The sequence below is a fragment of the Pseudopipra pipra genome, chromosome 13 (assembly GCF_036250125.1).
Source record: "Pseudopipra pipra isolate bDixPip1 chromosome 13, bDixPip1.hap1, whole genome shotgun sequence".
Taxonomy (NCBI): Eukaryota; Metazoa; Chordata; class Aves; order Passeriformes; family Pipridae; genus Pseudopipra; species Pseudopipra pipra.
The window spans coordinates 20002756-20029917 of record NC_087561.1 but is presented as its reverse complement, the minus strand read 5'-3'; the positions used below and the strand labels follow the sequence as shown (position 1 = coordinate 20029917).

Genomic DNA, 27162 nt, shown 5'->3' with positions numbered 1-27162 from the left:
TAAACAAAACCAATTTTATAGGATCAAGCTCACAGATGGAGGTTAAGGCTCATTGTGGTGGAAGTTGTGGCTGCTCCATCCCTGGAAGTGTCCAAGGCCAGGTTGGATGGAGACTGGAGCAACCTGGGACAGTGGAAGGTGTCCCTGCCCATGTGGTGGGACTGGATGGGCTTTAAGGTCCCTTCTAACCCCAAGAATTCTAGGATTCAATGATTCTGTGATTGAGGGAGGTACTTCCCATAATTCTGAAATTTGAAACACCAAAACTCCCAGGAGTCAGGAATCAGCATGGAGGGAAATTCCAACTCTACCCTAAACCCTTCATTTAAGAGCATACCAGAACTGGAGCACTTAGGAAGATTATAGGGTAGAGGACTCTTAATACACATGTCAAACAAAATAGCTTGGGGATCATTGCATTATATTCCATGTGGAGAAGAGGTTTTTTCATGGACTAAGTGGTCAAAGCAACAGAAATCACCATGACCAGCAATAAGAGGTCAGAGAAGATGAGCTTTGTGTGCTGCAGGATCATCCAGCTACTGTAGTTCTTGTGGGAAATGAGTTATGGGAAGAGTCCACAGCAAAGAGCTCTCCCCCCACGAAGGGAATCGTTCAAATCCAAGTTGTGCTGAGATGGTCACAAAGGGATGGCACAGAAAACTAGGAACTCATCTCTTTGTGATTTATTTGAGTTCTTCTTGGAACAGAAATAGGCTCCTGCAGGGCCAAAGAAACAAAGAGAGGCCTTTCCTCAGGTTTCCTTCAGGAAGAAGCCAAATCACCTACTAATCACGGAGAGAAAACAAAATGAGCTGCAATGATTCCAGAGCTGGTGGCACAACTGCTTTTTGCCATGAGCTTCTCCTGTCTAGAGCAAAGCCAAAGCCCAGAGGGGACCAGCCACGAGAAGGGTTTGGTTCCTCAGCTCTGAGAGGAGGTGGCTGATGTCACCACAGCAACAAAACATGGGGACGAGGGTGGAGAGAGGAGAGGAGGAATGCTGATGGGCTGCCTCGGGACTGAAGAGGGCACAGCAGAGTGTTTCTTCGCAGTCCAGAGAGCTCAGCAGCTGGCTCAAAACAAGAAGTCACCTCAAAGGACTGTTAGAACAGCTCCTATGTGAGGGTTTTTCAGCCCAGGTAACGGCGAGGAGGAACTCGGTGGGGGGGGGAAAACTCCCCCTTCCTGGGACTTGGTGACATTTCCTTCAGTGCCCACGGCAAGACATCACAGCAATCATGGAAAATCAAGCTGGAAGGGGTCCCTGCAGGGCTGCTCAGGCCCTGGCCCGGCGCAGGTGGGGGTAGCTCTGCAGGGTCCTGGCTATGGCCTCCTCCAGCCCCACCACAGGCCTGTACCCCATGTCCCTCTTGGCCCTCTCGCAGCTGTAGTAGTGGAATGTCCCAGCCAGGGCCACCCTCATGGGGGTGAAGGTGGCCTTGATGGTCACCAGGGGCCTGAGCAGCCCCAGCAGCAGGGCCAGCAGCAGGGCCAGGTAATAGGCCAGCCAGTAGGGGATGTGGTACTTGGGAGGGTCGTAGTCCAAGCCGGTCAAGATGCGGGACATGAACGCCCAGAAGGGAACTGGCTCATCGTTGGTGATGTGAAAGGCCTGGAAGAGAAGGAGATGAGAAGCCAGGCGAGAAAAATCATCCTGGGCTTCACAAATTTGGCTCAGTGATGGCCCATCTCGTGTTCACCCCTGAGCTGGGCAAGAGCACATCTCTCAGGACATGCTGCTTGGCACTGACCACCTCTGGGTGAAGAGGGATCAGCCTCTTCTTTGCCAAGAAACAGCTCCTTCTGACACTCCAGAGGCTGAGATTCCTCATAAATGTCAAACAAACTGACTGACACAGCACAGAGCAAACGCATTAAAGCACAAGTGGGGCCAGGAAAAGCTGCCCAGGTTTCTCCTGTTCTGACCTCTGACCTAAAAGCCTCTGTGTGTGCCCACAGCTTCCATGTGTGCCCACAGCTGTGCCTGGATCTCCTGTCACAAGGGGTTTTCCAGCATGAAATCCAAGTATGTTCATCCAGCTTAGCCCATGTTAGCTGGTTAAAACCTGGTGCTGATAACATCACGGGTGCCATCCCCTGGATGGGCTCTTCTCTCAAGAGCTGGACTTGATGATCCTTGTGGGTCCCTTCCAACTCGGAATTTTCTGGGATTCTGTGATGTGGTGGCACACAAGGGACACCACATGGACAACCATTCACCATTCAGCCATGGCCAGACCTGACCCACCTGGGTGTGGAGCTCCTCTCATCCCCAGGAGGGATGGTCAGGACACAGAACTCAGGACCCCAGCTGGAAGTTTGGCTGGGGACACCCCCTCCCCTCCCATCCCAAGGTCCTTCCTCACCTTCCCACACAGGGGAGAGCCTGTCTGCAGCTTTTCCGCAGCCAGGATGTGCCCATGGACCACGTTTTCCACGTAGGTGAAGTCCACCAGGTTCTTTCCATCCCTGGAAACACAAACAGAAGGAATTTCAGCCCTAAGGCACATCGGGCTGAAAAGCTGCTCGTGGCAAAAGGAAGGACTTTCACCCAGGAAAGATTTATCCCAAGTTTCTTTATTTATCTTTTCCCACTCTTTTGTGCTGCAATTTCAGGCCATGCCCTGCCAGGGGGGTGGAATCACTACATATCATTTTGGAGACCAAGGAAAGGAAACTTTGCCACTGCCCTCCAAGTTTACATTCCTGTAACAGCACCAGTTTGAAACCTCCCAGGTTGCCAAGATCCCCCAGGTCTGGGGAGCAGAACAAACAGAAGCACAGGGGGAACCAGCACAGAGAATGTCACTTCAGGACAAGCTTCCAATTAGGAACGTCTTGGCTCATGGAATTCTAAGTCACTCCCTCAACAAGCCAATTCAGCCCCCGCTGGAACAGATTCAACCCACTGTGTGGAATCTTACTTTGAGGCAGGTACAGAAAATGCATCTGCTCAGAGTCCAATTAATCATGGAATGGTTTGAGTTGGAAGGGACCTTAAAGCTCATCCATGGGCAGGGACACCTTCCACTAGCCCAGGCTGCTCCAACCTGGCCTTGGACACTTCCAGGGATGGGGCAGCCACAGCTTCTCTGGGCAACCTGTGCCAGGCCACACCACCCTCCCAGGGAAGGATTTCTCCCCAGTATCCCCTCTAACCCTCCTGTTTCAGTCTGAAATCAAACCAACCAAAATAAATCAACCCATCCCCACAATCACTTGGCCATAAAACCAGGATTGCTGCAGCCCAAACCTGGAGTTTGGGCAGGTTTGCTGCTCACAGATCAACGTGAGACATCAATTCAGGAGTGAGCTGGGAGAATCAGAACCAAAAAAAACCCTAAATCAAAAACCCAACAGCCAAAACCCCATCAAATTATTCTCTTCCTTCCTTCTACCCCAAGACCATGTGCACGTACACACCTAAACCACACCTAAAAACACACCTAAACCACGCCTAAAGTGCACCTAAAGGCACACCTAAAGGCACACTTAAAACACGCCTAAAAACATGCCTAAAACTTGTCTAAACCGCACCTAAACCCACACTTAAACCTACACTTAAACCCACACCTAAAGCACACCTAAAACCTGCCTAAAACACACCTAAAACCACACCTAAAACACATCTAAAACCACACCTAAAACATACCTAAAACCACACCTAAACCACTCCTAAAACCCGCCTAAAACCACGCCTGAAACCTGCCTAAAACACACCTAAAAGCTGCCTAAAACCACACCTAAAACCATGCCTGAAACCACGCCTAAAACACGCCTGAAACCACGCCCAAATCACGCCTGAAACCTGCCTAAAACACACCTGAAACCGCACCTAAAACCTGCCTAAAACCACGCCTAAAACACGCCTAAAACTACACCTGAAACCATGCCTAAAACACGCCTAAAACCATGCCTAAAACATGCCTAAAACTACGCCTGAAACCACGACTAAAACACGCCTAAACCACACCTGAAACCTGCCTAAAACACACCTAAATCCATACCTAAAACCAAACCTAAAGCACACCTAAAATACACCTAAATCCACATCTGAAACATACCTAAACCACGCCTAAAGCACGCCTAAAATCAGCCTAAACCATTCCTAAAACCCGCCTAAAACCATGCCTGAAACCACGCCCCAAACATGCCTGAAACCTGCCTAAAACACACCTAAACCCACGCCTAAAACACGCCTGAAGCCAAACCTAAAGCACACCTAAACCTATGCCTAAAACACGCCTAAAACCAAACCTAAAGCACACCTAAATCACACCTAAAATACACCTAAATCCACATCTAAAACATACCTAAACCACGCCTAAAGCACGCCTAAAACCACACCTAAAACCATGCCTGAAACCACGCCCAAATCACGCCTGAAACCTGCCTAAAACATGCCTGAAACCACACCTAAAACCTGCCTAAAACCATGCCTAAAACATGCCTAAAACGACGCCTGAAACCACGACTAAAACACGCCTAAACCACGCCTGAAACCTGCCTAAAGCACACCTAAACCCATACCTAAAACCAAACCTAAAGCACACCTAAAATACACCTAAATCCACATCTGAAACATACCTAAAACCACTCCTAAAACCACTCCTAAAACCACGCCTAAACCATGCCTAAAACACGCCTGAAACCACACCTAAAACCTGCCTAAAACCACACCTAAACCCACGCCTAAACCATGCCTAAACCCACGCCTAAACCACACCTAAACCCACGCCTAAACCATGCCTAAACCATGCCTAAACCCACGCCTAAAAACACACCAAAAGCCATATCTAAAACCACGCCTAAAAACATGCCTAAAACCACACAAACCAGGCCCCCACATGGAATAAAAATCCACTTAATGGAATCCCTTCTTAATTAAAAAGCACTTTTCTTTTCCAGAGCAAACCAACCTCAACCACTTCTTGCCCTGAACCTCCAGTGCTCCACTGGAAGCTCTGCAAGGGGCTCAAGGACAAGGCAGCTCTCTTTGATCCTACCCTCAGAAATAGTCAAATACTTGGAGTATTTCACAGGTTATTGAATTGCCACAACCTTCCACACCAAAAGTGGGTATTAATTAAACTCCTGTGAGTTATCTGAGCTCTCACATCTGATGGCACAGCTCCTCAGAGAGCTAAAGCCTTGCCAGCTTCCCTCAGGGATGTTCCTTTGGCACTGGGAACACTCAGCACCTGAGGGGATGGACCCCCAACCAAGGAGGATTTTTAAAGAAAGAAGTGGAAAAAAAATCGATATTTTAAAAACTAATATAAAAGGTTTCATTAATAAAAATAATTCATATTTAATAATATTTAATAATAACAAATAACCATAATTATATATTATATTAATAGTGTATATATTCTATAATAATACACAGTATATATTATTAAACATAATAATATATTAAAAATAATTATTAATAACTAATAGTTTAAAACAATTGCTACTTAATTATATTTAATAATAAATATACTTAAATATATATTTTAATACATTTATTAAATATATTTATTTAATAAATATTTATATAACGAATACTAATATTATAATAATAATTTATAATAATTTATTATAATAATTTGTAATTTATAATTATAATAATATTATATTTTGACTTTATAATAATTTATAATAATTATAATTTATAATAATTTATAATAATAAATAATAAGTATATATTAAATATATTCATTAAATATATTTAAATATGTTTAATAAATATTTAATAACATATTTAATAATTATTTATTATCAGAATATTGTATTAATGTAATTTATATTATTTATAATCAGACCCAACATAAGATATAATATGTATTATTAATTACAGTAATGAAAATAATAAAATGATATTTTTAAATTAATATCAAAAGTGGAAAAAAGGAATATTATGCCCTCTCAAAAGGGCTTTTTGTAGGTTTTATCACAGCAATAAAATGCCTGAGCTTCGCTCACCCAATGATGAACTTCATTTTGCCCCTCTTGGCTGCCTGGATGAGGATGGGAACCAGCTGAGGGTCTCTGGGACCGAATATTCCGTGGGGCCGAATGGCAACGGTGAGGAAATTGTTGGCTGGGTCGTTGGCACTGAGCACTTCCTGCAGGGAAAGAAGAGAATCCAAACGGGAGAAAGGCTGGGAAGGGAAATTCCAAGCTCCTCACTCAGTGAGCTGGGCTCCCATCCCCTTGGGAAGACCCCAGTGGATGAATTATTGCCCCTTCTCATCTTTACAAACAATCCTTCCTTTGTTCCCAGATCTACAAATGATCCTTCCTTTGTTCCCAGCTCTACAAACGATCCTTCCTTTGTTCCCAGCTCTTCTCCCACTTCTCTTTGAGGAGAAAAACCAGACAAGAACCAGTTGGACACTTCAGGAATTGCCAGGCAAAGGAAGGGAACTCTTTGCTTCTCCCATTTAACACCATAAAACCCAGAGGTTTTCCAAGTTCCTTCACTCCATGAACTCCTTGTGCTGGAGAAGAGGAGGACACTCAGCAATTCCACCTCTGTCCCTCCCATCAGCCATTCCCACCCCAAACCTCCTGGATCTCCTTCAGGAGGGGCTGAGCCCACCTCTCTGGCAGCCCCAAGAGCTGAGTATGTCCAGCAAAGGAGCTCTGAAGGGGATTGAATTCCCTTGGCAGCTTCCAACCAACACATCCTCCTCATTCCCAACAGCAGCTGGGATTTCTGGGGAACCCCAGGATCGAGGCCCAGCCAAAACCACAGGGAATACTTTGCATCTCACCCCAAATGGAGCCAGAATTACCCTGCACTGGATTGCTGCTCCCCAGCTTTCCCCTCCTCGGCGCAGAGTGCTCGTGCTTGTGAAAGCACAGATGCTTTTACAATTAAAATTAATTCAGCTTTTTTGGAGAGAAGCCCTTGAAGGCCTCAGGGACACGCTGGCAGCACCAGCACAGAAGCAACTCTGAATTCTTCTTGCACAACAAGCCCAGATTCTTTCCACAATTGAAAGGCCACGCCATGGGAAAAGGCTCAACACCAGGTTGATTTAAAACATTGCTGCCCCATATTTAAACCCCAAATGCTGCAGCAAAAAGAACATGGAACACAACAGATATTGGGGATGTGCAAACATGCAGAGCAGTGAACTGTCAGATGTAGGGGCAGTTTTTAGGTGTTTTTGAACAATAATATTTCAGTGCATGGCCAAGAGCATTGGCTGACAACGCTTTATTAGGTTGGTGTGCTCCTCAGCTCAGCCCACATTCCCATCTTTTCCTTCCCCAGGGCCTTGTTCACAAACTCAGGCTGCAAATCAGGAAAATGGGGTTCTGAAACAGCCTCCCAGAGCAGAGGAGACAAAAAACTCCCCTCAGCTGCTCTTAAACCAAAGCTTAAAGCTAAGAAGTGGCATTTTCATGCCATGGAAGTGACACCTCTGCCAGTTCTGAGCCAACTTGGGTGGTGTAAGACACTATTTCATTCAACTTCAGGGGTAATTTATGGCACAACACAATTTTAGTCTCTTATTATTAAGTTAATACATTGAAAAATAACAATTTAACCACAAGATACAATGGCAAATACCTTCTCCTGGAGGATCTTGGTCTCTGTGTAGTAGTCAATAGGTTTTTGTGCATAAGGGAGGTCTTCTGATCCATTTTTGATGTCTGTGCCCTCAAAAACTACACTGGCACTGCTGGTTAACACCAGTTTCTGCAAAGGATGGCAGAGAAAACAGTTGTTTGAAGCCTAAGACAGGAGGGTTATCCTTTATGAAGGCTGAGTAAAGACAATAATAATGTTTAACCAACTGATCCTACAGAGAATGAACTGAGTCTAGAAGAACAAGGCCAAGAGAAAATGAGCTCAAACTGTGGCTCTGTCACAGGGTTTTGTGCCACCTAAAGGACATCAAAACACTCCAACAAACACCCCAGGCAGGGGAAAACATCCCCAGGGAAATCAGAGTGTAAAGGAACACTGTAAAACTTAACACAAATTAGTGGGTTTGGGATGGATTTGCTCATCTTCACAGTAACAGGATCACGGGAGTCTGAACCAAAAAAGAGAAATCTTGGATGTTTTTGCTGGATAAAAATGTAGCCAAGTGGATTCAAAGCTCTGAGCAATCAGAGACATGTGGTCTTGGAGAAAATGGACATTGTCAGAAAGAGATGGTTGGATCCAACAGGTTCTGCTCCCACAGAATCCAGACACAGCCTGGAGGGAAACACCACATGGCCCATCTCCTTATGACACCAGGGGGAAAGAAAAACCCACCAACCAACCCCAGCTGTGAGAGGCAGAAATTCTGAACGTGATCCCTTCTGGATTTGTCCGTGGACACTGCACAAAACCCTCTGGAGCTGCATCACTGCCTGGGATAACGGGATCTTCCCGTGTGCTGGGCTGGCAGATTTGCTGAGAACTGAAGTGAAAACTCCTGTGGTATCAAAAGGCCACCAGGAGGAAATTCAGCTTGCGATCTGAGGCTGCTCAACAGCAGTCTCCTGCTTTCCTCAGGCTCTTTCTTTTGAGGGCAACTGATTTTCTAAACCAAATTACACCGAGATTGTGGCCCAAGTGTGTTCCCTCTCGTTACACGGCAAAGAATTCAGACAGGGAATACATGCCATGGATATTTCCACTGCTGGAAAAGCCACCTTTGGAGCTGTCCCATGAAAGAAGCCACTTGCCAGGTGTGGTTCTCCCCTGGGTGATTCCCAGGAGCGTGGCAGGACAGATTTGAAGGGATGCTTTTCCTGCAGTCAGGAAGACTGCAACATGCAGGTTTTCTGTGGCAAACATGGATTGAGTTTCCATCCAACACTAAGCAGGAGTGTGTCTCCCACCAGTTTTCATGGAACAAGTAGGAATTGATTCTCTCAGAGCCCTAAACTGGACAGAAATTGGTCCATAGTGCAAGTGTTATAAAGTCCACTCCAGTGTCCACGTGCTTTTCCAGCCTTACCTGCACTCCAGCTTCTTTGCAGGCCTCAATGACTGCTTTGGTTCCCATAAAATTCACCTTGTAAAACAGCTCCCTGTTGTCACTGGAAGGTGCTGGGGATGCACAGTGAAAGGCCACGGCCACGCCTTGCAAAGCTGGGAGCAGAGCCTGGGAGATCCAACACGGGAGACGGGAATGAAGCAACAGCCACGGGGCAGGGAAAAAAATTAATAAGAAGGAAATAAAAGACAGTTTTTTCATGGAAACACTCTGTGAAATTTCAGTCATGTTCCCTCCCCAAAGGTGGGCAGCTGGAATAGGATTTGCATCCAGGATTTTCACAGTGCCCTCTCCTCTTGATGGGCAAACACACTCTACATCAACCCTTCTTTCCAGAGAAGAACCTCAGAACTCCTCCAGAGCTGAAGGCTTTTTAGGCTGAACTACTTGGAATATCATCAGTAGGTAGGAGACTCAGAACTCCCTGGAGCCAGGAGTTGGGACACTCAGGAAGCAGCAGTTTCCCAGTTCCCCAGGGCCCTGTTGGAGGTGACTGTCCCAAAGCCCTGAGCTGTGGTGTTCAGGCAGGTGGGGAGGTGTCTCTCACCTGGCTCACCCTCAGGAGGCCTCAGCCTGCCCTGACTGTTGGGAATAACGAGCTGTGCCGTTCTCATGGAGCTGAGGAGAGCTGGGAGAGCCCCCCTGCAACTAGCACAGGGGCTGTAATTACACTGAGTGTCTAAACCAACAGTGATGCAAAGCTTCAGACAGAAATCAGGTCTGTTCTTTGCAGCTCCAAGAGATATCAGGGCTGTTCCTTTGAGATGATTCCATGGAGAAGTGCTGAGGCTTCACCCCAGGGAAAGGTTGGGGGGCACGTCTGCAACCCCTTTTCCAACCTGTGCAGGGCCTCCAGGTGTGTCAGAGTTTTGGGAAAGGCTCAGTGGTGGAACCAACACCCGTTTAACCAGACATCCTTTCCCAGAATGGGTCAGGCTGGTGCCACCTCCCTGCTCCAGCAGGGCCAGCCCAGAGCACATGAATCGTGTCCAGATGGGTCTGGAATAACCTCAGTGAGGGAGACTCCACACCCTCTCTGGTCTCTGTTCAGTGCTGGGTCACTGCACAGCAAAGAAGTTCTTCCTCATGTCCAGGAGGAACTTCCTGGGCATCAATTCCAGCCCGTTCCTCCTGTGCCATTGCTGGGCCCCCCCAGCAGAGCCTGGGCCATCCTCTGCCCCCTCCCTGCAGCTCCTCCAGCCATGGCTCCAGGCTCTGCTCTGGAGGCTGAACAGCCCCAGCTCCCTCAGCCTTTGCTGCTCCCAGAGCTGCTCCATCCCTTGGGCATCTCCGCAGCCTGCGCTGGCCCCGCTGCAGGAGCTCCCTGGCCCTGCTGTGCTGAGGAGCCCGAGCTGGGCCAGCCCTGCAGATGTGCCTGCCCAGGGCTGGGCAGAGGGGCAGGATCCCCTTCCTCAACCAGTGCTCTTCCAAATGCCCCCCAGGATCCCACTGGCCTCCTGTCCCCCCCGGCTCGCTGCTGGCTCAGGGACCCTCAGGGCCCTCTCCCAGAGCTGCTCTCCAGCAGGTCCCCCCCAGCCTGTGCTGGTGCCCGGGGTTGTTCCTCCCCAGCTGCAGACCCTGCACTTGGCATTGCTGAATTCCAGACAGTTCTTCCCTGCCCATCTCCCCAAGCTTCTCCAAGTCCTCTGAGGGCTCAGCCCCTCCTGCGCTGACCCCGCTGGGGAGCCACCACCCCTTCCCCCAACCACTGATGAAGTGAATCAGCCCTTGGGCCAGCACTGAGCCCTGGGGACATGCCCAGTGCCAGGCTGTCCCTGTGGGTCTGTACCTCCTTGTCACAGAGGTCTCCCAGGAAGAACTTCACTCCGTCGCTCTCGAAGCTCTGCTGGATGTCGAAGACGTTGACGGAGTAACCCCTGGCCAGGAGCTGCTCCACCATGTGCCGCCCCAGGAACCCCGAGCCCCCGATCACAGTGCACCTCCTGCCAGCCTGCAGGGAGCCAGAGAGGGGAGGCAAACCCCCTTAACAACCACACACACCCCAAGGAAACCCACCCGAACTTCCCAGGATCTTAACGGGCTGGAATTCCGCAGCTCCACCGGAGGAGTCAAAATTCAGGCACCCAGAGACTCCTCCACTGGTCATCACAGTGACTCAGGAGCTCAGACACACTGGCTGGATTTGGGAAGGGCTTTGCCTCACCCCCCTAACCCAAGAGGCCCAAAAGGACAGAAGGAAAAGAGGATTTGCTCCCACAAACCCTGCCCGGATGGCAAAGCCAACAGAGTTCGAAGGGAGCCAACAAAAAGGTGCAGACATTTCCAGATGTTTTATGATGTGCTGTGGCCCAGTTGAGGTCCCTGAGCTCTCCTAGGCTGTTGTTCCCTCATTCTGTGATCCCTGCATTAAACACAAAAGGTTGGGATATGGAAAAAGTACCATTTTCCCCAGCTCAGAGAGGTTTTTGGGCCATAACTCTCAGGAGCACAATCAACTGAGCTGTTCTGTCACTTTACCTGAGGTTCTTAGTTATGAATTTCTGCCTTGTGAGGCATTTTCTCACTAATTCGTAGGAAGTTGATGCAAGACCAGGAAATCTGGGATATTTAGGAAGCAAACAACCAAAAAAGCCACTTGGAAAGACTGTCAGCAAACTGTTGTGTCTCCACAGCCCTGCTGGGGTAGAATTTGTACCCTAAAATCAATGTATTCATGGGCAGCTTGGCTTGCTACACACTTTATACTCTGCAATATCAAATTAGAGAGAGTTTATATGTAAAATTATATATAAAACTATATTTAATTTTGGCTGCCCCATCCCTGGAAGTGTCCAAGGCCAGGTTGGACAGGGATAGTGGGAGGTGTCCCTGGGTGGAACTGGATGGGCTTTAAGGTCCCTCCCAACCCAAACCAGGCTAGGATTTTATGATGATTCTGTGATTTCCTTCAGCCCCAGGGCACAGATGATTCAGAATATTCAAACTGCAGATTTTTGTATCAGAGCCTGTGACACTCAGGCTCCTCCAAGCCAAGAAAGCACCCAGGTACAGGCAAGGATTGCCCTTTGGAGTCATTAGTTCTTCCTTTATCTTTTTAAGCTTTTTAAATCAATGGTCACAGGCACTAATTAACAGATTCCTGTCTGCTCACTCTGTAACTGGAGTGAGACCAAGGACCTCCCCAGCACAGAACATCCAAACCCTGAGTCTGAGGGAGCCTTTGGACAAAGAATGTTCTGTCCTGGTTGGAAACACATTTACTCCTTATTGTTGCTGCACAACTGCAGAGGTGGGGGTTTATCTATGGAGCTGGAGGCAATTTTAACCCCCTGGAACCACACAAAGACAAGGATTGTTCAGAAGTTTCTAAGTGTCACATCCTTAAAGGAAGGTTCTGCTGCAGAGAAATTCCAGGAGTTTCCCCAGTTACATCAAAGCAGAACCAGTTATTTAGGATGGGACATGCAAAGCAGGGTCTGATTAGGGTCTGGAGCATAAATCCTGTGAGGAGGAGCTGGGGGGGCTCAGCCTGGAGAAAAGGAGGCTCAGGGGGGACCTTCTGGCTCTGCAACCCCCTGACAGGAGGGGGGGCCCTGGGGGGGGTCGGGCTCTGCTCCCAGGGAACAAGGGACAGGAGGAGAGGGAACGGCCTCCAGCTGTGCCAGGTTGGATTTGGGGAAAATTTCTTCATGGACAGGGTTGTCCAGCTCAGGTGCCCAGGGCAGGAGTGGAGTCCCCATCCCTGGAAATGTTCAGATGGAACATTTTTAGTGGTGACCGTGGCAGGATTTGGTCAAAGAGGGGACAGAAGCTGTTTCAGCTCCTCCTCAAAAGGCAGCAGCTCCATCCCATCATTATTTTTCCTTGCTTTCCCCTGTATCCTCTCTCCTCAAGGTCCCTTCCACCACAAACCATTCCGGGATCCCACGATCCCAGTGTGTTCTTCCCAAAAACTGCCCCAGCTGTGTGCCCCAAAGCTTTCATGCAGCACAATGCTGCCCTCTGCCTCTGCACCTCAGAGCCACTGCACAGGGTTCAAAGCAGCTCCAGAGCACGTTTAGGAACCATAAAACCCCAGAAGGGTTTGGGCTGGGAGGGACCTTAAAGCCCATCCAGTTCCACCCCCTGCCAGGGGCAGGGACACCTTCCACTGGCCCAGGTTGCTCCAGCCTGGCCTTGGACACTTCCAGGGATGGGACAGCCAAAATTAAATATAATTTTACATATAAACTCTCTCTAATTTGATATTGCAGAGTATAAAGTGTGTAGCAAGCCAAGCTGCCCATGAATACATTGATTTTAGGGTACAAATTCTACCCCAGCAGGGCTGTGGAGACACAACAGTTTGCTGACAGTCTTTCCAAGTGGCTTTTTTGGTTGTTTGCTTCCTAAATATCCCAGATTTCCTGGTCTTGCATCAACTTCCTATGAATTAGTGAGAAAATGCCTCACAAGGCAGAAATTCATAACTAAGAACCTCAGGTAAAGAGACAGAACAGCCCAATAAATTGTTAATAATAATAACTATAATGCTATAATTATTATATTATAGAATACAATATAAATTATATAATATATATTAGTTATAACTATAATAATTAATAATAATAATAATAATAATAAATAACTCCTGAGAGTTACATACCAAATCTTCTCTGTGTTAAGCAAAATGGTACTTTTTCCATATCCCAACCTTTTGTATTTAATGTAGGGACCACAAAATGAGGGAACAACAGCCTAGGAGATCTCAGGGACCTCAACTGGGCCATAAAACATCTGGGAATGATCCTGGAAGAACTCAGTCTCCAGCACTGACAAAGCCACTGGGGGAGTTGGAGCATTTCTGGATCTTTTTGGCACCAACAGCAGCAAATTACTCTTTGGAAAACCCCATTACCCCCCTCCAGAATTATCCCTAATGCGGGATCAGTCTCAGGATGTTCAGGAGTGTCCATGAGAAGGTGTTTTTTGCAGGACAAATCTTCTTAAAGCCCCTTCTGGGGGCTCAACTCACCGATCTGAGACGTGTGGCCATGGCTGAGGTGAGGTCTGTCCACCAGATTCCTGCAAAAAAGGAGGATATTTTCTTCTTCACAATAAAATCCCACGTTTCTGGATCCAGAAATCCAGGTTTGAACCTGTTATGCTGGAGAAAGATGAAAAAAGAGAGTTCATTCTCCTTGTTTTGCTAAAAAAAAATAAAAATAAGCCAATGGATGTGCTGGAGACAGAGAGAGACTTTCCCCACATCCCCCTGGATCTTCCCAAGTGCCTCCAGGACCTTTCCCACATTCCCAGGACCCTTCCCCATGGCCTCCAGGAGCCTCCCAGTGCCCCCAGGACCTTTCCAAAAACAGCAGGACCTTCCCCAGTGCCCTTTCCACAATCCCTAGGACCTTCCCCACATCCTCCAGGATCCTCCCCATGGCCTGCAGAACCTTCTCATCACCCCCAAGACCTTCCCCAAAGCCCCCCAAGACCTCCCTACAAACCCCAGGGCCCTCCCAACATCCCCCAGGATCTTTCCAAAAACACCAGGACCTTCCTCACGTCCCCCAGGACCACCCCCACAACCCTTCCACTGCCCCAGGACCTTTCCAAGAACACCAGGACCTTGCCCATGGCCTCCAGAACCCTCCACACATCCCCCAGGATGTCTCCCAGTCCCCCCCTGACCCTGCCCATGACCCCCAGGACATTCCCCACAGCCCCCAGGTCCTTCCCACAACCCTGTGCCCTTCTACAGCTCCCAGGACCCTCCCCATTGTCCTTCAGGACCTTTCCCAGGGGCCTCCAGCTCCTTTCCCAAGGCCCTCGTCCTGTCCACAGCTCCCATCCCCTCTGCACAGTCCCCAGAACTGTTTCCAGCACTCCCAGGACCTTCCCACAGCCTCCAGGACCCTCCCTGTGTCCTCCAGGACCTCCCCACAGCCTCCACGACCCTCCCTACGGCCCCCATGTCCTCCCCACAGCCCCCCAGACCTTCCTCACATCCCCCAGGATCTCCCTCACTCCCCCCCAACCTTCCCCATGGCCCTGAGGACCTTTCCACTACTCCCATCACCTTCCTACAGCCCCCAAGACCTTCCGTGCAGCCGCCAGGACCTTCCCCACATGGCCCAGGACCCTCCCCATGCCCCCCAGGACCTTCCCCATGCCCCCCAGGACCTTCATACTAATTCCAGGACCTTCCCCAAAGCCCCCAAGACCTTCCCACATCGCCCAGGACTCTCCCCATGTCTTCCAGGACCTTCCCCGCATCCCCCAGGACCTTCCCCACGGCCCCCACGACCCTCCCCACGGCCCCCATGTCCTTTCCCACGGCCCTCAGGACCTTTCCACTGCTCCCATCACCCTCCCACAGCCCCCAGGACCTTTCGCCCTGCTCCCAGGACCTTCCCTGGTGCCCCCAGGATCTTTCCCACATCCCCCCGGACCTTCCTCACAACCCCCAGGAGCCTCCCCACGTGCTTTCCCACGGCCCCCAGGACGCTCCCCACTGCCCCCATCCCCTTCCCGCAGCCCCTCCTCGTCCTTTCCACTTTCCCACGCCCCCCCCCGGCAGCCCCCAGACCCATTCCCAGTATTCCCAGTCCCTCCCAGTGCCGCCCCCTCCCCTCTCACCGCCGCCGCCGCTCCTAGCGCGCCCCGGCCCCGCCCCCCACCTGTCCTCCACCAATCAGCACCGCCCCTCCGTTCAGACCCCGCCCACTCCCCGACCCCGCCCCTCCCCTGGGCCGAGCATCGCGCCAGCCCGCTCCCGCGCGCTGATTGGCCCGCCGCCTCCTCCCTCCGGCCAATCGCGCTGGGAGCAGGAGGAGCCTTTTCCCACGCGCTCATTCATCCCCCCTTGGCTCCGCCCCGACCGCGGCCAATTGGAGTGCGTTGCCGTGGCAACGGCGTGGGGGGCGGCAGCCAATGGGAGAACGCGGCATTGAGGCCGCCGGGAGTGAAGGCGGCGGGATGGTCAGTGGGGGGTGTGACGGGGGAGAGGGACCTCGGGGGGCTGTGAGGGGCTTTGAGGGAGCCCTGGAAGACCTGAGGGTGTCGTGAGGGGCTGTGAGGGACCTGAGGGGGCCGTGAGGGGCTCAGGGGCCCTTGAGGGACCTGAGGGGGCCGTGAGGGACCTGAGGGGGCTGTAAGGGGGACTGAGGGGACTGTGAGAGGCCTGAGGGGCCGTGAGGGGACTGGGTTATAAAGGGCTGCTTGACGAGTCTTCCTGTCTGGATCAGTGTTAATGAGGGACATCACTCCTGGATCCCTCCTGTAGCACTGCTGGATAATGATAACAACTGCACGGAAACACTGCCGGGATGCTCCTGGACTGGGAGCCTTGGCTCCCAGCCTTGGCTTAAGTCACAGCATCACAGAATCAAAGCCATCCCTCATAGAAGACATATTTTGGGTGGCAGATTGTCCCCCTTGGAATGTTTTCTCCCAGATAACACACTACCTATGTGTGGAATCATTAAATGTTTTGGGTTGGAAGGGACCTTATAGCTCATCCAGTGCCACCCCCTGCCATGGGCAGGGACACCTCCCACCAGCCCAGGTTGCTCCAAGCCCCATGTCCAGCCTGGCCTTGGACACTTCCAGGGATGGGGCAGCCACAGCTTCTCTGGGACCTGAGGGGGCTGTGAGGGACTTGAGGGGGCTGTAAGGGGACCGTGAGGGATGTGAGGGGACTGTGAGGGGCTGAGGGGGCCATGACAGGGCTGTGACAGACCTGGGGGGCCATGAGGGGTCTGAGAGGGCTGTAAGGGGACCTGAGGGGACCATGAGGGGCTGAGGGGGCTGTGAGGGGACCTGAGGAGTCCGTGAGAGAGGTGAGGGAGCTGTGAGGGACCTGAGGGGACTGAGGGAGTTGTGAGGGACTTGAGAGGGCCATGATGGATCTGAGGGGGCCGTGAGGGGCTTGAGGGGGCTGTGAGGAACTGAGGGGGCTGTGAGGAACTGAGGGGGCTGTGAGGGACCTGAGGGGACCGTGAGGGGTCTGAGGAGGCTGTGAAGGATCTGAGGCAGTCGTGAGGGGCTTTGAGGGACTGTGAGGGACTAAGGGAGCCGTGAGGGGCTGAGGGGACCGTGAGAGACCTGAGAGGGCCGTGAGGGACCTGACGGGGCTGTAAGGGGACCTGAGGGGTCCGTGAGGATTGTGAGAGAGCCGTGAGGGACCTGAGGGGACAGAGGGAGCTGTGAGGTGCTTAGGGGGCTGTAAGGGGCCCTGAGGGGGCTGTAAGGAGTCCCCCGGCCCCCTGCCCTGACCCCCGTGCTGTCCCAAGGCCTGCAGCTGTAAGAAGCCGGCGCTGGGGGCCGCTCCCCAGAGGAAGAAGGCGAGTCCCAAGGCAGAGCTGTCCGAGGGGCAGCAGCGGGAGGTCCGCGAGGCTTTCGAGCTCTTCCACACCGACGGCAGCGACAGCATCCATGTCAAGGAGCTCAAGGTGCGGCTGGAAGCACAGGGCTGCCGGTGTTAGAAACCGGAATCACCTCCGACAGCACACGACTGCCCTGCTTTGCCCCTCCTCCTCCCAGCATAAAACCCGGCTTGGTAAAAGGGCACATTATTGCAGCTCTTTCCTGCTGTTCCCAGGTGTGTTTGGGCCCAGGCTCCCCAAAATTCATGGAGAGCTCTGTGTTTTCTGTCCTGACTCCTTCTCTGTCAGTAAAACATCAAAAAAAGGGTTTGTTCACATTAAAAAGGTGCTCTTGTCTTGCTGAGGATTTCATGCTTCTCTTCCTTCTCCTCCTCCTTCCTCCTGCTTCTTCCTTCCTCAAAAAAAGGGTTTGTGCACAATTCAAAGGTGTTTTTCCCTCTTTTTGAGGATTTCATGCTGCTTCTGCTTATTATTAAAACCTCTAAAAACGGTTTGTGCACTTTTAAAAAGTGTTTTTTCCCTCTTCTTGAGGATTTCACTTTATTTGTTTATTAAATTATCCCAGCTGAGGAATCCACCAATGTCATTCATTTTCCTGCTTTTATTCATTGCAAACCCCTTTTAGTCCACCCTCTTCTTTTGGGAAGAAGAGTCATCAATAAATCAGGACTTATTTTGCTTCCAGGAGTTGTCCCTCTCATTTCCTACCTGGATTTCTGTGTTCCCTAAGACCACAGGGAGCAGATCTGTTTTCAAACCTGCCTCTTGTCTCTTTATCAAAGGAGGGAAATGTTCCCCCAACAGTCATTGAAAGAGATTTTTATCACTGAAGCGAAAAATGAGCTGATTATACAACCAAAACAGGGGAGTTAAGAGCAGCAAATAATCCAAATTTTCTCGGTGCAAACATTTCTCCCAAGACTCTGATACAGCCAAATCCCAAATCCCTCCCTGTCCTGAGCTGGGGCAAAAGCATGGCTAGGAAATTCCTGAATTAACTGAAGGCCAATTCCAGAATAGGAATGTTTCTATCCCTGTTTTCTGCATCCTGATGTGCCCCTGTTTTCCTTCAGACACGGAACGTTGTGACGTGATGTGGCAGAAGCTCACCTGTTTTTTATTCCCTACCCTGTGGCTTTGTTGATAATTTTGTAGGGTTTGTAACTGGTTTTGTAGGATTTATGACTGATTTTGTCCTTCCAGGTGGCCATGAGGGCCCTGGGCTTTGAACCTAAAAAAGAAGAGATCAAGAAAATGATCTCAGACATCGACAAGGAAGGGACAGGAAAGATCAGCTTTGATGACTTCTTGGCAGTGATGACCCAGAAAATGGTATGGAAGTGGTAAAAATCAAATTAAAGGCAATTTTAATGTGTGATTCATCTCCTTTTGGGTTTAGGGGGAGATTAAAGCACTATTTAATCTCAACTAAATATATGAAAGTTGGATTCTGTCTCATTTTTCAAGGACAAACATCCTGGAATCTGTCTCATTTTTCAAGGAAAGGTTGAAATAACAGTATCATTCCCAACTTCCTTTAGCAATGAGGGGGGTTTTTTTGAGTGTGAGAAAAGGGAAAACCTGCTTTTCTCCCAGAAAAATCCAGGCTTTTCTCCCAGATCCAATGCAGCTGTGGAGCTGTTGGAGTGTTTTTCTGTGACGTGGGGGTATTTTCTCTTCTTGAACTCTGATTTACTTACAGATTAAATCTCTGGATTTAAAAATCTTCAAATACGTTGAGTGAAACCAAGATCCTCGTGGTGAAATCCCAAAGACATCTGGCTGGCTAGGAGAGAGAAAAAATTCCCTGGAATTCTGGCTGTGTCTCTGTCTCCCTTCAGCCTTTACGTGTAATTCCTGCTGACTGGAACTCCTTTAAATTTACTCTTAAGGGTTTCTCAGTCTATCAGATCTTTCATAACTTTATTTGGAGTGTTCCCTACGACACAACTCCCCCTTATTTTTCCTTTCAGACTTCCTTCTCCTTCCTTTTTTAAGGCTGAGAAAGACTCCAAAGAGGAAATTCTCAAGGCCTTCAAACTCTTCGACGACGACGAAACCGGCAAAATCTCCTTCCAAAACCTCAAACGTGTGGCCAGAGAACTGGGGGAAAACCTCCCAGATGAGGAGCTGCAGGTTTGTACCTGGGGGGGGAGGGAAGTGGGATCTTCGTGCTGGGGCTGTAGGAAAATCCCCTTTTTCCCGGTAGGAGTGGAAGAGTTTGTGTCCAGCCGTGGATTTTGAGGTTGAGCCCACATGGTTCAAATAGCAGCAGTAGAATTGCAGCTTTCTGAGAGTGATGGAAAGGGAATAACTCTGCTCCAAGCACTTTGTTTCTCCCAGGAAATTTCCTGTCATATTTTTTGAGACAGATTTCTGCATAAGTATATTTAGAAAAACAAATGAATGTCTAGTTGGGGCAATATTTTGTCACGGAGCAAGTCTGACACTGAGGGAACACCGTCCCCTCCGGTGTTAGTACAGCTTACCAAAAACTGGTTCCAGTCCTGCTGAATCCAATCATTCCAATCCCCATCTGACTCCTGCTCACCCATCTCTTGCAGGAGATGATCGATGAGGCAGACAGAGATGGGGATGGGGAAGTGGACGAGCAGGAATTCCTGTGGATCATGAAGAAGACCAGCCTGTACTGAAGCACAATTGGATTTATTCCTTTGCACACATTGTGTGGATGCCTCATTTTTTCCCCAGTCCTTTCTTTGTTTTGACTCAGCATAAAAAAACCCAGGCCAGTTTTGTTCCAAGTGGATGGTTTTAAAGGTGTTTGTGAGCAGTTCCCCAGCCTGTTTGCATGCTGGTTGCTGCTGCTTTGTGCTTGGGAGATGTTTATGCTGCTTTCAGTGCACAAATCACATTTTGGGGGCAGGATTCAGATCCTTTTCTGACCAAAAAAAAAATCTGTCAAACCATTCTAGTTTGGTAAAGAGAGAACTCAAAAGCAGCCAGGGTCAATCTCTGTTCCCCAGCAGTTGGGAGTTTGAGCCCAGTGAACTCTTCATATTTGCAGGGATCAGCTTTTTATAACGTGTTTTATGGGGATTATCTCCTCCCCCCTTTTTAGGATGTTCTTTAAACTCCAAACAAAGTAAATAAATTGCTGCAATTTAACTCATGTTCAGTTCACGTGGTCAAAGAACTCCCTTTGCCAAAGGAAAAGTGCCAGAGCTGAGAGCTCCCTGTGTTTGCAGGAACGTTCAGTGGCTGCAAATGTGATTGTGTTTAAAGTAAAGTGTCTTATTTTCAGTTGTGCAAAGAGTTTTGATCCCCACTCTGCAAAAAAAACGAGGTGGAGAAGGTGATCCAGGTCCTGGGAGGGAAAGCTGAGACAACAGGGCTTGTTCAGCCCTGGGAAAATGAGGTTTAGGGGACAATTTATCACCATGCTCTGATATTTAAAGGGTGGATACAGAGGAGATGGAAACTCCCTTTGCACAAGGGGGGCGTGGAGAAGATGGGGGTAATGGGTACAGGTTATTGCTGGGGAGATTCCCAAGGGACACAAGGACAATTTTCACAATGAGAACAATCAGCCATGGGAATATCTGCTCAGGGAAGTGCTGGATGGCCCAGCTTGGGAGAGTTTTAAGATCCAACTGGGCAGGCAGCTGGGCCAGCTCAGCCTTGAGGTCCTGCCAACCTGGAATTCTCTGGTTCTGTTTATACCAGACCAGAATTCCTCCTCTTCCCACCAGACCTGGATACTGATACTGAATTGGATTTTTTCCCCCTCCCTGGCCCACCAGTGGCACTGAGAGCACATCCTGATCCAGAGGGCAAGGAGAACCAGCAGCAGAGTTCAGCCCATGGAAAACCAGCAGGTTTTATTTGGGAGCAGAACCATGTTCCTTCCTTTTGCCACAATTCACCTGTTCTGGGAGCTGGGGGTTGGGGGGACTGAACTGGAGCCCTGGGGAAACCTGGCATGGCCTTAAGCTAGAGCAGAGCAGGGTTAGCTGGGATATTGGGAAGGAATTGTTCCCTGTGAGGGTGGGGAGGCCCTGGCACAGGTTGCCCAGAGAAGCTGTGGCTGCCCCATCCCTGGGAGTGTCCCAGGCCAGGTTGGAGCAACCTGGGACAGTGGAAGGTGTCCCTGCCCATGGACGAGGTGGGCTTTGAGGTCCCTCCCAACCCAAACCATTCCATGACTCTGTGCCAGCTCAGTGTGTGCCCACACCCCCCTTCCTGCCAGTTTGCCGTGGCAGAACACCCCAACTCCAGACTGTCCCTCCTCACAGCCGCCGGTGCTCTGGGAAGGGCAGGGAGGGGGCAGAGCTCCAGCTGGGTGGCACTTTTCCTGGTGACACGTGGGGGTCAGAGGGGAAGGAGCTGGACCTCGTGGCCTTCAGGCAAGCCTGACCACTTCCTTGACCATGTTCCCGATGCCGTCGTGGATCTCGTGGATGGGGGCGTTGCACATGAAGGCGCTGGTGGTCACCAGCCTGTTCCTGGGGTCCACGTGGATCTCGGTGACGTGGCTGTTGACGTGTTTGCAGCCCAGCTCCCGCATGCACTCGGCCGTCTTGGCATAGGGCCACCTGCAAGGGAGGAGGGGATAAACCCACCCTGAGATGAAGGCTGAGAGAGAAAAGAGATGATGGTCCCTGCTCAAAACCTGCTCAATAGGAGCCAGATCTTTTCCTGCCACAGGAGGTTCTCCAGGCTTACAGAACAGGGAACACCTCCAGATTAGAGTTAAACATCTGAAGTAAAGCCAAAATAACCCTTGATGTTCCACTGCTTAACTCTGCCCATGCCAGACTTAGTGTTTATGGAATCCCAGACTGGTTTGGGTTGGGAAAGGGCTTAAAGCTCATCCAGTCCCACCCCCTGCCATGGGCAGGGACACCTCCCACTAGCCCAGGTTGCTCCAAGCCCCGTCCAACCTGGCCTTGGACACTTCCAGGGATGGGGCAGCCACAACTGCTGCTCTGGGCAACAATTAGGTTTAGGTTTGGGGTTTTTGAGAGGATTCAGCCACAGCTTTCCTGTAGGACTGAGGACACTTTAACTCCCTCTCTTAACACTCCAAGGCTTGTGCCACCATCCTGCTCCTACCTTGGATCTGCTTCACTTGGAGTCAGTGCTCTGGTGTCTCTCCTACCCTGGGTCCATGAGGTGCCACATGCACGGGGGAGGCAAATATAGGACTGTATTTCAAATGAAGTGTCTCAATTTAAGCTTTACTTTAAAAAATTAAGTGTCTTATTTCCATCAGACTTGTGGAAACACAAAAATAACAATGCCAGCAAATCTGGTGCGAGGTCATTCCTTCTGATCTGCTGAGAAATGGTAAAAGTCTTCCAGGCCCTTGAGGCAGGATTTGAGAGATGGCCTGGGAATACAGGACTGGCAGCCCATCACCTCATAAAAGCCCAGTCCAACTGTGACATGGCAGATTCTCCCACAGGCTTTCTTGGAGTGTGTGGAGCTTCTCCTGTGGAACGGGGACATCTCTTCATGGTCACTCCCCAGGGTTGGAAGGGAGCTTAAAGCCCATCCAGTTCCACCCCCTGCCCTGGCTGAAAGACCTGCCCATGATCAGTGTGTGGTGAGTTACCTCAATCTCCACTTAGTGATTGTTTCTTTTGGAATATAATTCCTTTGACACAGTGCACCCCACTATTTTATGCTATATTTTACTCTACTAGGATTTTTTAGCTTTTGCCCTGTGTAGCAAATAATTCTGATCAAGGTCTTCCCTCTCTTCATTTGTCATAATTAATAATTTGTTTTATATAAATATCTCTGATATAAATATCATTAAAATATTGATCTAAATACCATTAAAACCTGCGGGACAATGTGATTCAATCACACCTCTATAATTCCTGAAATTTGACATCATCTGAGGCTGGGCTTGGATCCCCCACCCCCAGGTCTGTCTCTGAGGAGGAAGGGGGGGTGTTTCCTGGAGCTCAACAAGGGCCTTCCCTAATAAACTTGGAGCCTCCCAGTCCCCCCTGAGAGCCCCAGTGTGTCACTCACTTCTCACACTCGGTGTCGTGTCCCACTGTCACCTCGCAGCCCGGGAAGAGTTTGGCTGCCAGCACTGGGGAGATGCAGCACAGCCCGATGGGCTTGTGGGCAGCGTGGAAGGCCCTCAGCACGTCCTCCACCTCCCTGCAGACGCTGCAGTTCTTGCCTTGGGTGGCCCAAGTGCTCAGGTTTTTGGCCACTCCAAAGCCACCTGAGAGAAGGGGAAGAGAAGGAAGGGGAAGAGAAGGAAGGGGAAGAGAAGGAAGGGGAAGAGAAGGAAGGGGAAGAGAAGGAAGGGGAAGAGAAGGAAGGGGAAGAGAAGGAAGGGGAAGAGAAGGAAGGGGAAGAGAAGGAAGGGGAAGAGAAGATTAGGCTGGGAGGTGATATCCCAGCAGGGCTTTTCCCAGGGATTGCAGGATGGAATGCTAATCTGGACGTGGGGGGTGGCAGCCCTTGTCCAGTGTTGATAATGGAATTAAAAACAGAGGTCCTGAACCTTTGTGGGCTGAGACACCCAAGCACCTCCCCTGCTTCCACTCCAGTGCTCCAGTGGGTGTGTGCTTCACCCAACAGCTCCTTCCTGAATGCTGGGGGGACACACTGACACATTTCCCCTCTTAATCCCTGCTCCAGGCCTCATCCATCCCACTGGAATCCCACTTGCACTAGAGATAGACTCAGACTGACCAAGCTTTCTGCCTTTGACCCCCCCTCTCTGTCCCAGCCTCTCCCGGGAAGGAGGAAAGGGATAGTTCTCCATTCAGGGAATGATCCTCTGGATGGCACAGAGGATCATTCAGTTGGCAGGTACCCTCTCCTCTTGGGATCAGCTTGGCATTGCCATGCTCTCTTTTGATCCGAGTCCAAGCCATGTCTGTCCTCCCAATCCCTGCTTCCAGTTCCTGTCCAGCCCATGACTCCCGTGTCATTCCAGGCTTACCTAAGCTGTTCCCAAGGCTGTGGACATGCAGGCCCCACACAGGTCCTACCTGGAATGATCAGGGCATCCAGCCCCTTGACATCCAGCTGAGCCAGATCCTTGATGTTCCCTCTGGCTATCCTGGCACTTTCCACCAGCACGTTGCGCTGCTCCGGCGTCGGCTGCCCCTTCACGTGGTCCACCACGTGCATCTGGGAGATGTTGGGGGCAAAAACCTCTGCCTGGGCACAGGGGAAAGGGCTGTTATCCTTCAGGAATGAGGGAGAAACGTGTGGAAGGTCACAGGGAGCGGGTGCTGAGGGACTTGGTTAGGAAAGGACTTTGCTGGGGAATACCGTGACCTTCACCTGGATCTGATACTGGCATCAGGCAGAGGAGGGAAAGAGAGGCCTTTTGTAGCTTCTGCCCAGGGGCAAAGCAGGGAGCCCACACTGCTTGTTTTGGGGGCTGAGGAGCCCTTGGTGAAGCTGTTTCTTGGAGGTTTCCATCCCTATCCCAATGAATCCCCCTCACTGGGGCAGCCCCAGCCCCGTCCCAGCTGCCCCACAGAGCCAGTGGATCCCTGTGGGAACTGCTGTCCCACCATGTGCCTCCCTCAGAGGTGGGACACGGAGTTTCCTCTTCCCAGCTACTGTTTTCCCAAAGCCAGAGTGTTTTTCCAGAAAATGCTTCCCCTTCCTCCAGCACTTCCAAGCTCACATGCAGCAGTTGAGAGTGGAGGGTGGCAAACAGGCTGGGGAAGGATTTTGGGGCTGAACACCCCGTGCAATTCCAGGCTGCACGGTGTAAGAAGGATGTGAAGGAGCTCGAAGAGGGCAAAGCCGGTGCCAGGGCTGGAAGGAACGTCCTGGGAGGAGCAGCTGAAGACTTTGGGCTTGTCTAGTTTGGGGAAAAGGAGGCCGAGGGGAGACCTCGTGGCTCTCCGCAGCTCCCCGAGGGGGGGACGTAGGAGGGAGGTGCTGAGCTCTCCTCCCTTCCAGCTGAGACATCCCTGTTTCCCGATGAAAGCAGGGATTGAATAACGCCTGAGTTTCCTCCACTAGAGGCCCCCGGCGATCCAGGGATGAGGCAGGACGTGCTCCGAGCCCGCCGCTTCGGAAATGGCAGGAGGGGAGCGACTCGAGGAGAGGAAAAGAGGCAAAATTACACCCTGAGGAGAAAACGCTTGGACAAGTCCCAGCTCTGAACCGAACGGAGCAGGCAGAGGTGGAAGGGTGTGGAATTGGGTTCATGTCCTCAATAGTACATCACCACTGTGCCCCTGTGTCCCACAGAGCCATTCCCATTCCCGAGGGAACGGCTCTGCCCCAGACACGTGGCCAGCTCAGAGCTGAGTGTGATGTTTTCCACAGGCTCCCTCCCTCCTTTTCCAGTCTCACCGTGTGGCTCTCCTGACTAATAGTATATTAGAGCTGCCTTTTTTTCTTACCCCTCCCAAATTCAACTCATAAGAACTTGTCTATTCTCTCATCAGAGAGGTGGACTCCCCATCCCTGGAAGTGCTCAGGACGGGGCTGGATGGAGCTCTGAGCAACCTGGCATAGTGGAAGGTGTCCCTGCCCATGGCAGGGAGTTCAGCTGGATGATCTTTAAGGTCCCTCCTAAACCAAACCATCCTGTGATTCTCTGATTCGATTTTTGCTTCTAACCTTTGAGGTTTTAAAAAGCTGGATTTCAAAGAGCCCAAACCAATAACAGTCTTTTAAACTGAAACAGCGGAGCAGAAAAGAGGGAATACAAGCCAAAAAAAAAAAAAAAGAATAGAGAAGGCAGTCAGGAAAGTCTGTTTGGGAAAGAGTTTGGAGACACTGAGCACAGAGATCCAAGCCCAGCCCGTGGTACAGCAGAGCTGTGCAGGGAGCAGGGAGTTCTCCAGGCTCACTGGAACAGCTCCCGTGCTCTGCTGTCCCCTCTGACTCCACTCACTCATGATTTGCAAGCGATGGGGAGCTTGTGGTTTGTCTCGGAGACAAGGAGGAGAAGACTGAGGAGCAGAGAGGGGCAAAAAGAGCTGGAGCTGGGGCAGGAGCCTCTTACCTGTGCCCCCTCCCTGCTGAGATGCACCAGCACAGCCGAAGCCTCGTGGATCTCGCTCCCATCGTAGACCCCACAGCCAGCCAGCACCACAGCCACCCTCTTCCCCATGGAGCACCGGAGCAGGATTCCCTGGAGAGCCCCGGGGAGCTGCTGTGAGCTCTGTGCCCCAGGAGGATTCCCTGGAGAGCCCCGGGCCGCTGCTGTGAGCTCTGTGCCCCAGGAGGATTCCCTGGAGAGCCCCGGGGCGCTGCTGTGAGCTCTGTGCCCCAGGAGGATTCCCTGGAGAGCCCCGGGTCGCTGCTGTGAGCTCTGTGCCCCAGGAGGATTCTCTGGAGAGCCCCGGGCCGCTGCTGTGAGCTCTGTGCCCCAGGAGGATTCCCTGGAGAGCCCCGGGCCGCTGCTGTGAGCTCTGTTCACCACCCGGAGTCTTTTATAGCACGATCCCTCCCCCAGGAGCAGGTGGGGCCAGGAGGGTTGGCCTGAATTTCTCGCTGGCAGGAGGGTTTTATTTCCAGTTCCACAGGCAGGGCATGTAAATATTATTTGTTTCCTCAACTGGCTGCTCCCTCACAGATCTTCCTCCCAGCACGTTGTCTGCAAAGCAGCCCCAGCTGACGTGACGTGCCCAACAGAGCAGCTGTGTTTTTCCTTCTCAGCTCTTGATTTTCCATTCTAGTTCAGACTAAAGCACCAAAACCTTTGCACAGGAGGTGGTGTCAAAGGGAGCCTGCCCAGAGCAAGTGTTGAAGCCAGTGAATTCCTCTCTGGACCCCATTTTTTAAACCCTAACACTGCATAGGCTGCCTCAGGCTTAACCCCAAGATTTCCTTTTCTGACTCTGAATGTTCTTTCCCTCAGA

The 27162-nt window shown here is 50.8% G+C and overlaps 3 protein-coding genes across 9 annotated transcripts; 1 reads left to right on the top strand and 2 right to left on the bottom strand.

Moving 5' to 3' along the window:
* Nucleotides 1-15667, bottom strand: NSDHL (NAD(P) dependent steroid dehydrogenase-like). Of its 7 annotated transcripts, none has more exons than XM_064670288.1 (8): nt 15582-15667; nt 13972-14021; nt 10786-10947; nt 8958-9104; nt 7571-7699; nt 5971-6113; nt 2370-2472; nt 1-1615 (listed from the first exon to the last, which is right to left on the bottom strand). In XM_064670288.1, exons 2-8 carry the CDS (start codon nt 13990-13992, stop codon nt 1280-1282), a joined length of 1041 nt encoding a protein of 346 aa, XP_064526358.1. In that variant the 5' UTR covers nt 13993-14021; nt 15582-15667; the 3' UTR covers nt 1-1279. The 7 variants fall into 7 exon arrangements, with proteins under 7 accessions (XP_064526358.1, XP_064526357.1, XP_064526355.1 ...); XM_064670287.1 differs by having other exon boundaries at nt 13972-14103; nt 15582-15615; XM_064670285.1 differs by lacking the exon at nt 15582-15667 and adding an exon at nt 15532-15545.
* A 132-nt stretch (nt 15668-15799) lies between these two features.
* LOC135421667 (centrin-2-like) lies at nt 15800-20458 on the top strand. Its single transcript, XM_064670290.1, has 5 exons — nt 15800-15923; nt 17237-17395; nt 18533-18661; nt 19328-19465; nt 19894-20458. Exons 1-5 carry the CDS (start codon nt 15876-15878, stop codon nt 19981-19983), a joined length of 564 nt encoding a protein of 187 aa, XP_064526360.1. The 5' UTR covers nt 15800-15875; the 3' UTR covers nt 19984-20458.
* A 687-nt stretch (nt 20459-21145) lies between these two features.
* On the bottom strand, nt 21146-26623 carry LOC135421665 (glutamine amidotransferase-like class 1 domain-containing protein 3, mitochondrial). The gene is made up of 4 exons (XM_064670289.1): nt 26304-26623; nt 24316-24487; nt 23336-23537; nt 21146-21885 (listed from the first exon to the last, which is right to left on the bottom strand). Exons 1-4 carry the CDS (start codon nt 26409-26411, stop codon nt 21693-21695), a joined length of 675 nt encoding a protein of 224 aa, XP_064526359.1. The 5' UTR covers nt 26412-26623; the 3' UTR covers nt 21146-21692.
* Nucleotides 26624-27162: the final 539 nt, after the last annotated feature.

Coding starts and splice junctions, on each gene's coding strand:
- LOC135421667 (XM_064670290.1), top strand. CDS start 15,876: ATGGGAGAACGCGGCATTGAGGCCGCCGGGAGTGAAGGCGGCGGGATG. Junction 18,662..19,327: donor CAGTGATGACCCAGAAAATG/GTATGGAAGTGG, acceptor TCCTTTTTTAAG/GCTGAGAAAGACTCCAAAGA. Junction 19,466..19,893: donor TCCCAGATGAGGAGCTGCAG/GTTTGTACCTGG, acceptor CATCTCTTGCAG/GAGATGATCGATGAGGCAGA.
- NSDHL (XM_064670283.1), bottom strand. CDS start 15,018: ATGGGAGTAGTGGAAAGGTCCTCAGGGCCATGGGGAAGGTTGGGGGGG. Junction 9,105..10,785: donor GAGACCTCTGTGACAAGGAG/GTACAGACCCAC, acceptor TGGATCTCCCAG/GCTCTGCTCCCAGCTTTGCA. Junction 6,114..8,957: donor GCAAAGAAGCTGGAGTGCAG/GTAAGGCTGGAA, acceptor CTTTCCCTGCAG/GAAGTGCTCAGTGCCAACGA.
- LOC135421665 (XM_064670289.1), bottom strand. CDS start 26,411: ATGGGGAAGAGGGTGGCTGTGGTGCTGGCTGGCTGTGGGGTCTACGAT. Junction 24,488..26,303: donor TCAGCAGGGAGGGGGCACAG/GTAAGAGGCTCC, acceptor CCCTGTGCCCAG/GCAGAGGTTTTTGCCCCCAA. Junction 23,538..24,315: donor GGATGCCCTGATCATTCCAG/GTAGGACCTGTG, acceptor CCCTTCTCTCAG/GTGGCTTTGGAGTGGCCAAA.